This window comes from Zonotrichia leucophrys, chromosome 12 (assembly GCF_028769735.1).
Source record: "Zonotrichia leucophrys gambelii isolate GWCS_2022_RI chromosome 12, RI_Zleu_2.0, whole genome shotgun sequence".
Taxonomy (NCBI): Eukaryota; Metazoa; Chordata; class Aves; order Passeriformes; family Passerellidae; genus Zonotrichia; species Zonotrichia leucophrys.
In genome coordinates, this window is record NC_088182.1 from 7,590,621 (window position 1) to 7,607,227 (window position 16,607).

The 16,607-nt window shown below is 42.0% G+C and overlaps 1 protein-coding gene across 2 annotated transcripts in view; it reads right to left on the bottom strand.

The window, feature by feature from the left end:
* PTPRG (protein tyrosine phosphatase receptor type G) overlaps positions 1-16,607 on the bottom strand; it is a 387,800-nt gene that overhangs the window by 309,825 nt on the left and 61,368 nt on the right. The window contains exon 1 of one of the 2 annotated variants that reach the window (XM_064723725.1): positions 13,803-13,842. The exons of the other annotated variant lie outside the window; for it this stretch is intronic. Within the exon in view, the coding sequence (XP_064579795.1) occupies positions 13,803-13,827 (25 nt within the window). The 5' untranslated portion in view covers positions 13,828-13,842. Of the gene's footprint in view, positions 1-13,802; positions 13,843-16,607 lie in introns of those variants that run through there. 2 annotated transcript variants of the gene reach the window in all.

Consider the following 16,607-nt stretch of genomic DNA (forward strand, 5'->3'; position numbering starts at 1 on the left):
AAATGTGCATGCTCCCCTGGACTGAGCAGAAATAACTTGAGATTTGTACCATTCTGTGCTGAAACAAATCAGCAGTGCCCAGGTAGCCAGATTTAGTGCCTCCAGCATGTGACAGCAATTCCAGCCAGATCCACTAAAATTATTTTGGGATCAAACTTAAAAGTTGAGTAGAACCAAGCAAACATTCATTTTTATTTGTGTAAAAATGTATTTAATTTGGCTTATGATCCACAAAACAAGGTTTTTCATCTTTTTTTTATGCTGATAGGTTGTATTACATACAGATTTCATAGCAAAGGGTTTCATCCACACTTATTTCCCAAAAAATAAATCTAAAGTGGAAAGTGACATAGATAGAGGGGTTTTTTTGTGCTGACTGAACAAGTTGTTAGTCTGGGATATATGCCCCAAAAACATGACCCACCACTCTGAGAATTCTCTCCTTTCCTTCCAAATAAGTTGCACTGTTCAAAGGGAGAAGACACTGAAGAGCTGATCTGTGAACTGAATCCAACTTCCATCTTGGCTGTTCTGTTTCCCATTAGTGTTTTCACCCAGGCAAGACTTTTTTGCTGGAAATTTCCCAGCAGGAAGGTCTGGTGCTGTTTAGAATCCCAAATTAATACTTGGTTCATTGGCCATTTGTCTCCAGAGAATTCAATAAATATCTTGACATGGAACCTCATTCTACCAGGAGCAAGAGCATTAAGGCCTTTGCTAGAAGGAACAAGAAAACCAAACCAAATAAAAACTAAGAAGCACACACAAAAAAAGTCCTCCACAAAACCAAAAAACAAACAAAAGCAGAGCTCGGATGAAGTAAATAGACCAAAATTACCAGCAGTGGCATCACTTTGTAATGATGATACAGTGGTGGGATGCAGCACAGGCTGAAAGGGCACAGGGTCACTGTTCCTTCCTCTCCAACCAACTCAAACCATCTGGAGGACAAAGCCAACCCCACAGTCCATAAATGTAAATGATGCTAAACCAAGAGGAGGAGAAGCCAGCAAGAATGGCTCAAAAACATTCAGCAGCCTGGCAAGCTCAGTGAAATGGGCTGATGTAAGTGAGACATTCCACTGAAGATAAATGGAAGGCTATGCAGTGGGGGAGAAATAATAATCAGTGCAGGAATGAAGTGAGAGAGTGCTGTTTAGAAAGCAGTAATGCAGAAAGACTTGAGTATTAGGGTGGATAATGAATTAGATGGAAGTTCATGCTGCAATACCACTGCAGAAAAAGACAATTGCTATCCTGGGCCACATGCACAGAGATACTGGAAGCAATAACTCAGTTTTAGACAGTTTTTGGCAAGCCTGTCACTGCAGTGCCACATGCTGTTTGAGGCCTATTACGCAAAAAAAAAGTAAAATTTGTTTTTAGCAAAAAAATCCAGGGGAGGGAGAGACAACAGGGGATGACACAAGGCACATAAAATGGATCAAGGCACCTTTAATATCAACCTTATGCCCTATTCTATGCTGGTTGGGGCAGCCTCTACCCAGGCTGCTCAGCCCTGCCTGGGCTTGTCCTGGTGTGCTCCTTGTCACCCTCTCCAGTGTCTCACTCCACCTCCTTGTTGCATACATCAATTTTCATAACAAGCCTCATAAAGAGCTGGATTTTAGAGCACTCAGAAATGGTGATCTTCAGGCAAGAAGTGCTCTCACAGCACAAGAGTGAAGGAGGAGGAGGTGAAGAGCTCAGTAAGGAACAAAGGGATGCTTTCACCTTCTGGCAGGCCCAGGGGAGCCCAGCTGAACACCGCGATTTCAGTAAGCAGGGGCAGGTTTGAGAGGAGGGGCTCAGTGCACACAAGTGCTGGGAACAACACAGGCTTTGCTGGAGTGCCAGTGCAGACCAGCTGTGGCTGAGAGCAGAGCACAGGGAGCAGCAGAGAGGGGCACACAGCCTTCCCCAGCAGCCTCAGAGACAGCAGGAGACACCTCTGCTCTGGCATGGGTGTGTTGTGGTGTGTTTTTATCCTTCGTAATCGCTTTGTTTTTGTATCCCTGTATCTTTGCCAAATGGTTAACCCCAGATTGTAGCCTCTGCCTTTACCTGTGTAATCCCTTTCCTCTGCTGAGATCATTCCCAAATCCCCACCCTGGCTCTCTGTCAATCACTCAGCATCCCATCCCCTCCATCTAGAACTTTCTGTCCAGGACATTGAGTGATCAGCCAGAGGCCAGGGGTCAACCCCCCAAGTGTTACCACACATACTGACCTAAATGTCCATTTCCCAGTATCCACACCCTAATTTTTCTTATTGGTTAGTAAAATGTTATCTACTTCAGGTTTCCACCTCCCTTTAAATGTGACCTTGGCATCTCTCCTGGGGCTCTCAGCAGGAGCCCCCCTGAGGTGCAGGAGCTCCCCAGAGCCCCTGAATAAAACCTTGGATTAACCCCTGCTAAGAGTCAGCCCTTTTATCCCCTCCCGATGTCTCTGCTGCTGCAAAGGGGACCATCGCCAGCCGGGGGCTCTGTACAAGTCACAAATGGGACAGGACTGCTGGGAACGTGCCTTGAGCTTATGTATTTTCCAGCATCACTCTCATTACATGGCTATGACAATGGGAAGATGCCATCAGCTCATATCCCAGGCTGCAGACCAAGAACTTAATGTTAAAACTTCCAAAGTAAATTTTCTGACCGATCACACAAAGCAAAAGCACATTGACAGTAGTTCTACCCAACCACTATAATTGTTTTAACCTGTGGTTAAAACAATGCTTGCTTATTTCAAATACAATGCCTACTTGTAAGCCTTACAACACAACACACAGAGCTCCATTATTAAGCTTCAAACTTCCTAATATCTCACTAGATAAACTTTTCTGTAGCTTAGAGAGTTATTCTAGCCAAGCGTTAATACACCGACCATTGCTCAATTTGTCCTTGCTTTCCTACAGTTTAAATAATTTTTCTGCTGACCAATCTCATGGCTGCTGCTTAGCTCTAATCACAGTTCTGCTGCCTCTGAAGCCTGCCTTTTGCAGCTTTCCCAAAACCCTGATTTTGTAGATTCTGTGTCTGCAGACTCGGGGCTGGCTGGGGTTCCTGAGGGGCTCCCAGAGAGACAGAGACATGGGTGAAACCAGCCAGGAGCTGCACACTCCATGGCCAAGCTTTGCCCTCCCAGAGCATCCCTTCCCAGGCATGGAACTCTGCTCCCATCCCAACCACCCTGCAACACTCCCATCCCCAGTGCTACTAATCCTACAGTCATTACAAGCACTTCCATTACTGAAAAAAACACAACAAAAGCACTGTGCCTTGGAAGGCCAGAGAAATCTGGTGTACAGCCTGCAGCCTGACAAATATAATTGTTTTTGTAAGGATCACGAGAATCCACGTGAAGACTTGAGCTCACCTGCAGGAAACAAGGCTGTTGACTGCTGCAGGTTCTCACTTCCCAGGCAGATTGCTTGGCTATTTAATTACAATACAGCTTTGTACTTAGTCCCCACTTGACTCAGAAAGCCCCAGAATGGTCCTCAATACCCACAGAAAGTTTAATTACTCTAGAAAATAACTCCCCCTGGGCGAGTTAATTCCAAAGAGTGCACATGTGTTCCACAGTTGTTATTTCTGTATTTTATGCTTCTTTTACGCTTTCACTGTGAACTGTAAGAATATTCCATCTCCCAGATAGCCGGTGTCAATGTTGAAAACAGATTCACCCTTTTATGCAATACTTAAATAGATTTATTCGTGGCGATATTCTGTGTTCTAGTTTGTCAACAAAAAGGAGATACTCTCTCCTACTCTAAGCAATTTTAAAACACATTAAAATAAGGAAATTAGTTTTTAAATAACAAGTGCATTAAATATTGACAACATATCAGTGTTTGCTCTGTGACAACATTCCTCCTTGTAATCATGACAGGGATCAGAAAAGCTGCATCTTACAACTAAAAAACTTCTATCAATACTGCGCAGACTACCAAAAAATGAGTTTTCCTTAAAAAAAGCTGCTCACCATTAAACATACTTTTATTGCTATTCTTTTTTTACATTCTCCATGCACACCACAGTCTTCACTAGAGAAATCAGAAGCAAGTCTATTCATAAGAAAACCTCTTGTTGTCTTTCTTTTCTTAACCCCCAATTCATATTTTGTAAACAAGAAGCTCAAAGCAATCAGTTCCAGTCAGGCTTTTCAGCTTTGGATTTAAATCCTTTCATGACTTCTGCAAAACATGCATCAAAATTTCAGGGAGGGGGAGGAAGAGGACTCCTGACATTGTAATTTTCTCTGATGAACAAACTGATGCATTACAAAGAGGCATCCACACACCCAAGCTACTTGCCTACTGACAACCAAATCCTGTTTGAACACAGGACTTGAAATAACTATAAAAAATGCAACTCTGATTAGAAAATATCATCTACTGAATGTGGTTAGGTTTAGAGGTGCAGGAATATAAAGACTGACGCAGAGCACGCTTGGCAACTGATATGATCCATCTCAACACAGCACATACAAATATCATCTTGGCTCACATGGGCTGTATCCCTCTGTTTACTGCACTGCCCTGATGGGAAATAAAAGGTACAAACACGAGATAAGGAGTTAGTTTAAGCAGATCTGCTGAGATACCAAGAAACTGCAAGAAGCTTAGCTTCCAACTGAGATGGCTCAAGTCGTTATCCTATTAAGATGGATATTAGGATTTGCCAGGATTTGGGAAGCCCAAAACAATCACCAAATATAAAAAAAAAAAAAAAAAAACACAGAAACCAACCAAACAACAAAAAAACACCAAACTGAGCAGCAGCAAGGGGCCAGAGCCAGCCCCAGGGAGAAGGAATCAGGGACCAGACTGAGCCACAGGCAAGGTGAAGGTGGTTGGTGCAATAGAGAAAACCAGTCCCAGACTCAAAGAAACAGGCTTGGAAACAAATCATCCCATCAGCTTTCTGAAAGGCTACAAGACCAGCACAGACCCTGCTATGGACAGAACCCTGGGGGCTGTGTGGTGGGGGAATGGAGCAGCAGGAACATTTCTGAGGGATGCTACACTGAAAGAACACAAAATTCTCACTCAGGCTGGTCTGGCTGGCAGACCATGTTCAGGGATAGATTTGACAGGTCGACAGGACACTGCTCACAGAAAGAAAATATTTTGGGACAGGAGCACAGCAGCCTGCCCTGGTTCCAGTGGCAGGAGCCAGGAGTGCAGAGCAGCTCTGCCAGGGCAAGGAGGAGAGCACCCACAGGGCAAACCAAGCAGCCATAGAAATGTGCACACCACATGGATGGGTGCCCATGCACTGACCATCTTCTTACAAGGAACCCACTCTCAAAGTCCAAACACTACAATAACAAAAAAAGCCATGGAGCAGGAGGCTGCTTTTGCAATTTTTGGCCGCTCCGTTGCGGCAGAGTGGTGGTAATGCAGAGGAACAAGGCCCTGATTTAGCTGGAAACACTCCACTGGAGAACCTTATTTTAAGTGTAAATTTATTAGAGCCCATTAAGCAACATGTGATCAATAACTATTCATTATTTTCAGTATAAGTAAGGAAAGGAAAAAGAAAAAAAGGTGCTTCTCAGGTCACAGTAAGGAATATATCAAGTCAGGAAAGAAGAAATCCTTGAAAGAGCTGCAAGTTCTTAATTGCCACGGAGGTCTGAGGCAGCTGAGATATTCAGCAGAGTCTGCATTTCTGCCCCTTAGAATTAGGTAAGTGAGAAGGTGTTGCACACTCTTTATGTCATTCACAGGCAAGGCCCCTCAGTTGATGTAAGTTTATTTATACTATACAAAAGCCAAGTGACATTCAAATTGAGATTTAAGATAATTTTGTTTGCACTCCACTTAAAGGCAATGCAGAATACAGGGGGAAGAGGGGGCAGAAAAATACTTTAACTTTACATATGAATAAATATTAGTACTTTAAGAAAAAAAAAATTGAAACTATACAGTGGTGCCAGAACATGCTAATAAAAAGCTATCACTATCGGAAATTTCACTTCTTGAAAATATATCTACTTTAATTTGCTTTTTAAAAGATGACTATGCCCTAGTAAAAAATCTGCAATTTCCAGCCAGCTACATTAATATTTCAACTTGGTAAGTGATTATTTTAAAAAAATTTTTAATAAAGTAGCACTTGCTGCACGCCTTTTAATAAGATTACATTTCTATTTATGACGTTATAATACGTTGTATTAAAAACAAAAGAAAGATTACCAAGGGAGGAGTAGAGATGTCTTTCTTCATTTGAAATTTAATTTAAAATGGAGGAAAAGGATTTTTCTTTTAAATTAATATTTCCCTTGCAGTGTTATGAATTTCAGCTCGTGCTATTGAATGAGAGGCAGGAAAGGAAACTATCATTTTTATGCAAACGCAAAGAAAAGTCAAAACTAAACTTCATTAAGCCTCATATAGACCTGTAAAGCCAAAACTTGCATCTTTGCATTGTCTGAGGGTAAAGGTCCTAAGGCAAGGTGCACATTCCTCCTGCTGAAGGAGAGGGCAACAAGGAAATGCTATTGCTCTGTGTTATCACAGCACCTAGGGCAGGTGAAGGGCAGAGCAAAGGAACAGAAATCATCCTCCAATGAGTTGTGCCAGTCAGAGAAGAAGCAAAATATCTGCAGTGCCTGTCCATCCTTCTCACCCTTCCACCTGGAAGGCAGGAATGTCTTGCCTGCAGCACCAACAGAGACAAACCTCCCACACCTGTTAGATATTTGTATTTTCTGATGCTGGGGAATGAGAGCAGCAGGAACACTTTAGAGCCTGCTGTGGAAAGTCCCCTTCCCTGGCTCCCACCCCATCATGGAGCTCCCACAGCTGGGTAAAACTGCTCCTACACAGTCCTGCACAATGTGAGATACCACAGCATTTTGCAAAGACAGTCAGCACTGGCAGGAAAAACAGAGGTGCAGAGCAGACAAATCATGACCAGGTATCATCTGATAGCCATCAGTCAAAGCAGAATTAAAATGCAGGATCAGACCTGAGAGCCAGTGGAATATTCCATCCAGGCAGTTGCACCAATTTGTCCTTCAAAGTTAAACCCAAGGTGATAAAAGAATTTCACAGACTGCACTAGTCAGAAGGTGCACCCAGGCTTTCAGAAGAGACCCACAAAACAAAGGGACTTGCGTGGCAGAGGAGTATCATTATCCTGGAGTACCACTTCTATGTATATTTGCCATATTGCAAAAGATTATGCTTTTTTTTCCACTTCTATTAGCTCCCACTATAGTTTGCAGGAATCTTCTAGCCCAGACTCAAAATAAAACAAATGTTTTTAGGCATTCAAAGGCAAAAGTACACACTAAAATAATCACCTATAGGCTGAAATGGGACTAAGGGGCAAATTCACCATCTGAGTAGAAACCAAACCAGATTCCAAAGCCCTTTCTGAATACCTAAAAATTTCCAAAATAACATGAGAAAATGTGCTTAGGAATTATTCACAGCAATATATTCTTGATCAAAACCAATGTTCATGGTATACACCATTCCATGGAAATGACCTTTAAATAGCCAGTCTTGGACAGGAGGCCACAACCACCCTTCAGAGGGTGTGGGGAGGGTGGGGGAAGCACAAAAAAAGGATGTTCTTCAGATAGGCCTTTACTGGTCCCTGACAGTCAACAAATTTATAACAGATGTGCCTCATTCTTGGTGTGGAGAAATGAGTGCTGGTAACTGTTATTGTCAGGACAAATCAATTGGAGCCATATGTCTGCAGCAGCTGACAGCATCATGAAAATCTCAAACAACACACAGACACGAGGATGTTGCAGGAAATAGGAGCCTTCCCATTGTGTAAAGGGCCTTTGGGAAATGCCTCTTTCTTTGAGATAGGTCTGTGGAAATTAGCTTATATATTTTTTGAGTCTTTCAAATGCTTGATTCTATTTGAGGCTTCACCCTCTCTTACCTATTGCCCAGATAGCAGGTTATAATTAACAGGAGGCAAAATGCTACAAATTAATCAGAGGACATATCTCATTAAGATTCTTATTTTATCTAGATCAAACCAGAAACTGCCATAACTGGAAACAGGGAACTTTCCTAACCTTCTCCATCACCCTGTGCTCCCCAACAAAATGTCAGGCATTATTCCCAGGGCTAAAACCCAAGGGGAACACACAACTCACAGCAAAAATTTAACTGGTAACAAAAAGGAAGAAAACGCAAGCAGCCAATTCTAACAAACTGAAGTTATGCTTTGAGAGCATTTCCTCCTATAGTGCATCTCCTGGATTTTTCCAGGAATACAAACTAGTTGGTGGTTATCAAATAGCTGTACTGTAAAATAGAGTAGTTATCAAGCAGCTGGCTTGTAAAATAGGACTGGGCACAGTGGAACAGATCCATGGCCTTCTTTTTGGCCACTATGCTGGACTAAAGCAGCGTAACATGCATTACAAGAAAAGGAAGTAACTAACATTGTCAAGTCAGCAGGGTCTCATGTAGGTTAAGATGTAATGCAAGTTCAGTGCCATAATTATCCGCACCAAGCAATTTTTTTTAGTTTATTGACTATACTGCAGTTCCTGAATTTACGTCCTTGGACTTAAATTGCAAAATATTATTGCAACGTGGCAGATATTATAATGCAGACACTGGTAGCTGTGCAGGAGTTCTTGGTGTTTCTCTGAACAGATAAGTTGCTCCAAAAAAAGAGTCTTTCTTCTACTGGTACTAATGAGGCATCTGCCAGAGCACAAGCATATGTATTTCTGAGTAAAACACACACACAGAGCAAAATGATCAAGGTTTCAAGGAAGAACTTCCTTTCAAAGAACTGTACCCAGTTCACTGGCATCCATCACCTCTGATCTACGGCACAGTGAGGAGGCTCCAGGAGCTGCATGTTCTCATTTTCCCTGAACCCCTTCCCCATCCCTTCCCTACACCACAACCCACAACACTTTTCCCATTTAGGTCACCGTTTCCAGCTCAGCCCAGGTCCCCCCTCTCTGCAGCCCAGAGGGAGGAAGATAGTGAAGCTTAGAGAACTTGAATGGTTTTTCCCTCTTGGAGAAGGAGCACCTCATTTTCCTCAGCAGTAACAGCACAGGCAAGGCTGAGCAGGAGTGCCTGCTCCACCTCAAAACATGAACGTGTAACAGCCCAAAAGCAGCAAAGTGCAACAACATTCAGTAGATCACCTTGAAAGCAACTAAAAAGGCTTTAAGAACAAAACCCAGCATTTTGTTCTTGACTGTTCCCTGCAAAGAAAGCCTGTGTTCACACGTCCCCATGGAAGGCTGGCTACAGCCCTTATCTGAGGCTTGGTGTGAATGCTTAATGTTTTCTCAGCCTTCCAGATCTCCACCAGGGCAACTGCAACAAAATCTACCGCAGTTTTTCACCCTATTAAGGAGTGACAGGGTGACAGCACTGACTGACACAAGCTGTAAGAGACTCCTGAAACTTGGGGCACCTACAACACACATCTGCTTCAAATGTCAGCCTGATAACACGGGAGCAACAGGGCAGAATCCTCTGGTCTGTGCTTTGCAGGAGGTCAAATCATAATTTAAATAATCCCTCTAGCCTTCATTTTAGTTATTTTGTAGTCAGGCAGGCATGTGGGAATATATCATGTCTCAGTCTTGTCAGGAATAAGAAGAGGGAGGAATAATCAGAACATACTCAAGATTTTTTGTGAAGAAGCCATACAGATAAACATTTGGCACTGGGAAAACACCATACTTGTATTAAGAAACTCATCCATACATCTGCTACAAGCAAATTTTGCTTCCCTTGGATGTGGAAGTTTCCATTACTTGTGCTGGGGCTCAGGCTATTTAAAAAGTCATTTTCCCTCTGTGTTCTTTTGTTGACATATGATTTCAATGCTTTACTGCTGTATTAATCCTATTTTGTCTTTCAGATAATAAGGATATTGTTGTTACTAAGTACTATGCTAATTGTTTTTGTCTAATATTAAAAATACATTGCACTGCCTTATTCTAATTAACTTGAGATTATTATTGAAATAATGGTTTTATTATTTTACCACTGGCATTTTACTGCCTTGGAGTCTTAGTTGTACTGAAGCTATTACGACTTTGTAGCAATTGACTAACTACAATTATTCCATTATCCAGCTTCTAACATTTAATTGGGTGAGTGCAGAAAACACTTTCCTATTACAAGATCTTTGCTTTCTGATTTATTAGAATTAACCTTCAACATACAGACTACACTCAGTTTATTTTTCCCTCTTCTCAAGAAATAGCTTATGAGGATCACCATAAGCTTCATTTGATTTAATTAGGAGGGGGGAAAATTCAAAATATGTTATGAGATTTATATTGATGCCCTCCAGCACACATTCTCCACATCACACATTATGTAAGACCTCAGTGGCCAACACACTATCCTCCTCCCCAGACAATCACACACTGCAGGGCAGGGCTGTTAAATGTCATTAGCATGAATTGCTTTTTATATTGATTTTTGTTGCTCTGTTTCCCTTCTGTCCATTCAATGCATTGCAGAGTTCAGACTTAAGTTTTAATTGAAACACTTGGAAGCCTTAATACCTTACACCCAGGCTGCATTTTTCCTGGTGTTCCAGCTACAGAAATCCATCAGTTTTCCCAGCGCTGCAGCAGCACCAGCAGCAAGCTTGGCTTAGAAACTGAGAAGCGTTTGCTGCTGGTTTTACTCTGAGAGGCTCCAAACCAGACCATTACACTTGGGATGCTGCTCCTGACAGGGGCAGCTGCCTTTTAAGTCAGGAGTGAGTGACTGGCATGCCAGGAGGCAGCTGAGGCTCAGGGGGCAGCCAGGGCTGGGCAGGCAGCAGCTCTTGGCCAAGGCACCGGTGCAACGAGCGCCGCGCACAGAAAGCGCCCAAAGAACTGCACATGCTGGCACAGCAGAGCAGGATAGCAAAATGTTTGTGCAGTGGCCAGTCTGAGGACATTTCTCATCCTCTGATGTGTGAATAGCTAGTTTAGAATCTGGGCACAACCTGTGCTTTTGTGGACAGTCTGCTGGCAATGCGGGGGGGAAGGGAGAGGTTTTAAAAAACTAATCAGTAAGCAAACAAATAAACCAACCAGAATGACTGAAGGCTAAAGAGTGCTACACTTTGAACTCCTACACCCTCATTTCCAGCTTTTATTGGCATTAAGTTGGGTCATTAACATTTTATCAATATATTATGTGTATATAATGTTACTGAGATTAATGGACACAGGCAATGCTGCTCCCAAGGCAATCAGAGTTCTGTAATAAGTTATATGCTTGCTCTTCCAACAGGCTGCTCAGTGCTAGGGATGCATGGATTTTTAAACAGCTCCAAGTTTAATATGCTAGAATTAAAAGTGTGACTACACTGCAGAATTAACTTTAAAAGAACAGATAACTTAACCAAGATTAGTATGCTGCTCCTGACAATCGAAGTTTTGAAACCCAAGTAGTTCAGACTTCAGCATATGCTTCAAGTCGATATGTATTGAACTCCAGGCCTGTGCTGCAGCTGATTAAGGACAAAGAAAGGACATGATACAATGCTACAGGAATCTTTTTTGTGTTCCTGAAGAAAGAACATTGCTCATTTTTATTAAGTCTTAAACTTTCTGTTATCTGGCTACCTAATCCCAGGTATGTTTACTGCCCTCATTGCTGATTTTAAGTTTGAAGTACATATCCTCAATTGTCATTCTGCTCATGTACTCTCATTAGATGCTGCTCTCATTTAGCACATATTCAATTATACAAGTTTCATTAGAAACCCAGCCAAAACCCCACTGCCTTCCTTTTTCTTCTCCTCCCCACTCTCCATCCTGCTGGTGTAGGTACGTTCTTATGAAATATTTTAAAAATTTATTATTAGGATAATTTGCATTTGCCTAAGGGACACCCTGCAGCTTAGTACATTGAAATGGAAGTAGTTAACTATTAAAAGCCCCCCAGCAAAACTTGGAATTTACATAACAGGAAGGAGACATAAGCTCCTATCTCCAGGTTAACTTCCAAATGCCACTACAAAGAGAATACCTTTAGTCATGGTGATATAGCAAAAAGGAATTTCATGTCACACTGTAACAGGTGTCAGCATGATGTATTAGCTCTTTCTCAAAAGCCTTACAGATGTCTCTGCTTTGACCACCATGCACATTCATGGAGAAATTTAATTCAAAACCCCAGGTGAGGAGACTCATCATGTTACCAGGAATACTTACTTTACACATTCTTTTATGACTGCCTTAACAGCAGGAACATTCTCCTCATTCCCACAATACTTGGTGACAGAAACGCTGAGCAGACTGTGAAACCTCACAGAGAGCTGTTAATCAAAGCTTCCTAAATAGAAGACCACAAATATATAGCTCATTTTATCCCAAAGTGGCTGCACACCCCACCTGCACTCCTCCTCACAGCCCATCCAGGCACACTGGTCCATGCTGAAGGAACAGGCTGATCCCATTTTCTTATGCAACTTCACACAACCATTTCCAAAACTACCTCATCACTGTCCAACTTGCCTTCAACTCTGCCAACTGGCTTTTTCATACTTCTCCTCCACTGCTATGTCCCATTAAATTAGCAGGGAAGCAGAGAAATGAGCTTTCAAGTTAAAATTCTTGCTTGGGAGATAAAATAGGATACTTTCCCCCCTCTTTAACACCCTAGTCCCATTTCTGATTCACAAGCTGCATTCCCTAACTTGAATCACATTGGATAATAAAGGTTCCCATGCTGACTCAGATAACTTGGAAGAGGTAGTCTTCCCCCTCAAGGTTTTTAAAGGCTGAGTTTTAAAATAGCAGTTCTGTTTAACTTATGATTTTTCCTAAAGGTTCAAGAAGAGTTTAATTAGTGAATTGAATGATTGTACCAAGTAAAGAACCTAAATTTCACCATCAGCACATCATGTTCTGAGAAGTTGTTCTCCGGAAAGCATTGTGAAAAATCAGATTAAGCTTCTGAAAACATTCCTTGTCTTTTAAGAAATTACCTCAAATATTTCGAAAAACCATCTCAAAACCCTATCCAGTATAACAGTGATTTCAGGAGATCCACACAGGACTGAAATCAGCACTCGGTAATTTTATCATCACAGTTAACTCCCTGATAATGCACACGTACTTTTTCTCCCTCCTCTCAAGGAATGAAACCCCATTGCCTCTCACCATTCACTGTGAATCTGACATCCCAGTGGTGGAGAGAAGGTCACCAGCATCTGAAATCACAGCAAACAGCTACATAATTTTTTCTGCCTTGTCCATCATAATCCCCAGACTCCTTACGATGAAGGAACGAGAGCTGAGCAGAAGCAATCAGTCACTGACAATGAAATGTCTCTCCCCTGTGATCATAATGACATAGTAGCTAAATCTGTTCATCACAGCATAGGTGTGTTAAAAATATGCACAGATGTGTCTTTCACACCACCACGAGAAAGAGACTCCCCCTGTATTTGCTACATTATGAGATGATACCGATTTGCATTTATGTTTTGATTACATCTGACTGAATTCTAAAATGTTCAGCAATTTGTGATGGATAAAACCTGACACCATCAAAAGAAGCATGAGCTTTGCCACTGACATCTGTGATTTATCCTGAGTGCTCCAGCATGCAAAGCTCTAAAGCAACAGATGAACAGACCATAGTTTGTTCTATTCTGAAACAGAATAACCCCAACTGAATCTACAGATTTAGAGCATTAGGAGCAGAATTCCCCAAACCCTATATCTCAAAGTTTAGTGCATTACAGTTGAATGGTATTTCAGTGCTGTGCCTTATTATGTAAAATGTCACAGACTGCAAGTGCAGCTGGGGGTTCCCTCCATACCTCCAGCCCTTCTGCCTTTCCACATACCAGACTTCCCAGGCTCCTCTTCCAAGTCTTGGTGGATTTTGCATTCAATGTCAGTTGAGGAAACTGCAGAAAGCAACACAGTTTTTTTCATTAACTAAATCTTGAGTCCCTGAGGCCACCAATTTATCACAGCCAGGTGAACTTTGCTGTCCTGGTACTTGCAACATTCCAGGTTATCTATAACTCACTTTTAGAAGTGTTCAAAGCATTCTGCCCTGATACAGCATCAGGCACTGACCACCAGGCAGGTCCAGTTTTGATTAGCTGCACAGATCCTTTGGGAACATGAGCCCAAGGTCAGACAGACTAAGAGCATATTTAGAACATTTCTGTTTAGCTAGGAATAAAAAAGATTAAGGTGGATATGCAGCATGTCACATATCTTACATGTCACTACCAGAGAAGAAGGCTGACAGACTTTTTCAGGAGCAAGATCCTCAGAGATATATGGGAGCAACCTGGTATCAATATACCAATTCAAGAGATGAGATGTGTTATGTGCTTCCAAGAGTAACAACCTTTCAAATTTCCTCTGCTGTCCCCTAAATAAAAATATTTATATGTATTTTATACATAGATGAGGCATTCCCTCATCTTCCTTTACTGCATTTTTCAGCAGTGCCTTTGGCAAGAGGCAAAGACTTGGAATGGCTTTAAGTTCTGCTTTCTCTTTTTTTTTTCTAGCCTCCAAAGAGTTTTTCTGTACTCAGACAACACACCCTCCACAAGAGCACCACCCTCATTGCCCCAGCCAGTTAGATCCATTCAAGCCTAATGTCTTCCAATTGCTGTCTTATGACTGAATCCACTTGTCAGGCAGAGAGCCAAAACTGCTCCTCCCTGATAGCCCAACATATCACCTCTAAAATCCAATATATATGCCAGTTTCTGAGGCCTGAATCAATAATTGTCATCAAGAATTCACTGCCACATTGGACTGAGCAGCTCACATAATGTCCAAGCCTTGTGCCACCATGAGTGAGGTTCAGCCTTGGGTTTAACTCCTCCTGTGCTGCACCCACCACCCTTCTGCCCTCCCTCCCAGCTATCCCCCTTCCACTGCTCCTCAAGCTCCACCTAAATAATTCCACAGTGTTCCCTGTCCCCTTTTTCATCTCACACGTAAACATTAAATGCATTTTTGTAAGAAGCACAGGGAACCCTTTCCCAGCTCTAAATTTAATGTTCCGTTGCTTGGCCAGGTTTCAGTCCTGACTTTCCAAGGTAAAAAAAGCCCCATGAAGATTCACATATCCTGGAATATTTAAGAAGGTGGGAGTTAGCTAATGAAGAGGCAATTAGAGAGGCAGAAACTGGACATCTGCTGGCACAGCAGTGCCTCAGTAAAGGGGAAACAACTTTTCAACATAGTTTGGCAACATCATAGGGAAATAATTTTCATTAATAAAAACAAAGTCAGAGATTCTGAGCAGCTTTTAGCAATGTTCATGATGAAGTCACAAGAAGTAGGCAACACTCTCCTCCAAGCCACAGCACTGATCCCATTCCTATGGGACTTTACTTGTGGAAGTCCAGGCAGAAGGGTTATCCTGTACCAGACCTAAAGCTCAGCATCTTCCCAAGAAGCTGCACTGCATTCATTTCCATTACAACAGCTCCTGGAATAGCTACTGCAATTGCTGTAACCTCCAGTGTGGAGTCTTGCTCTGGAATAAGAACATTCAAATGGGATATTGGTACAACAGCAGCAGCATAAATAAATCACTAGAACTGTATTGTTTCATTTCCTTGAGTGGCCTTTAAAATGATAAAAACCTTCTTGTCCTCCAGAAGACAAGGAGCTGGTGTCATTTTTTAATACATTATGTACACAGAATATTTCTGTTTGGACACTCAGACATGCAGAGAATGCCTTCTTAAACAAAGCTTCACCAGCTCAGACTCAATACACAGAACAGCTGTATTCTATTAAGTATGGAATATAAATGTTTTCCTATCTACAAAAATACCACGTCAAACACACTCCTCTTGCAGGTAACAAACACATGGAAAACAAGGTACCTAACTGGGCTGGGACATCTGTAAAAAGCCTATCTGGAGAACAAGCTTATTTATGAGAATAAAACCTTCACAGAAAATCTCAAGTAAGTTGGTGAGAAAATTAGGACAGCGGAAAAAAACCCTGGGAGTTTTTTTCCCTAAACAAATGGCTTCATATTTCAGGCAAGCACAGGAGATGCCGGGGGGGCTGGTGACAATCACCACTGATGCGAATGATGGGATATGTCAAGGAGAGAGAAATGTCATGTGGGAAATGTAATTAGCCACCATGGAAGGGGGCTGACACCTCCCCACCACTCACATGCCAAAAAGCCCAAAATAAAAGCACAGCTCCTATTCATTTATTTGCTGTTTGATATTCTTGCACCAGATAGAATAATAAACACATGGACTTTTCTTGAAGCACCACAGCATTCCAGTTACTTCCAGCCCAGGTATTACCTGAAGACATTTACTGGAAAAGGATCAACTGATCAACTGCTCCAAATTCATTTGGGTTACTCCACAATAAATCACTTTCTTTCCTCATCAGGGTAGCTAAGAAAGCGAAATGTGGCCATAACCATGAAATTTAATATATTCGTCCTGTGCATGAGCATTTTGGACTCAGCTGATGTTACCCACTCATTAACATTGTCAGATCATATAACCATCTTTAATAGCAACAACAGAGTGACAGCTATATTTGCTGCAATAAAATCCCTGGCCAAGTTTTCTGATATAGATTCAACAGGTTTGCAGAGGGAAATTTCCCAG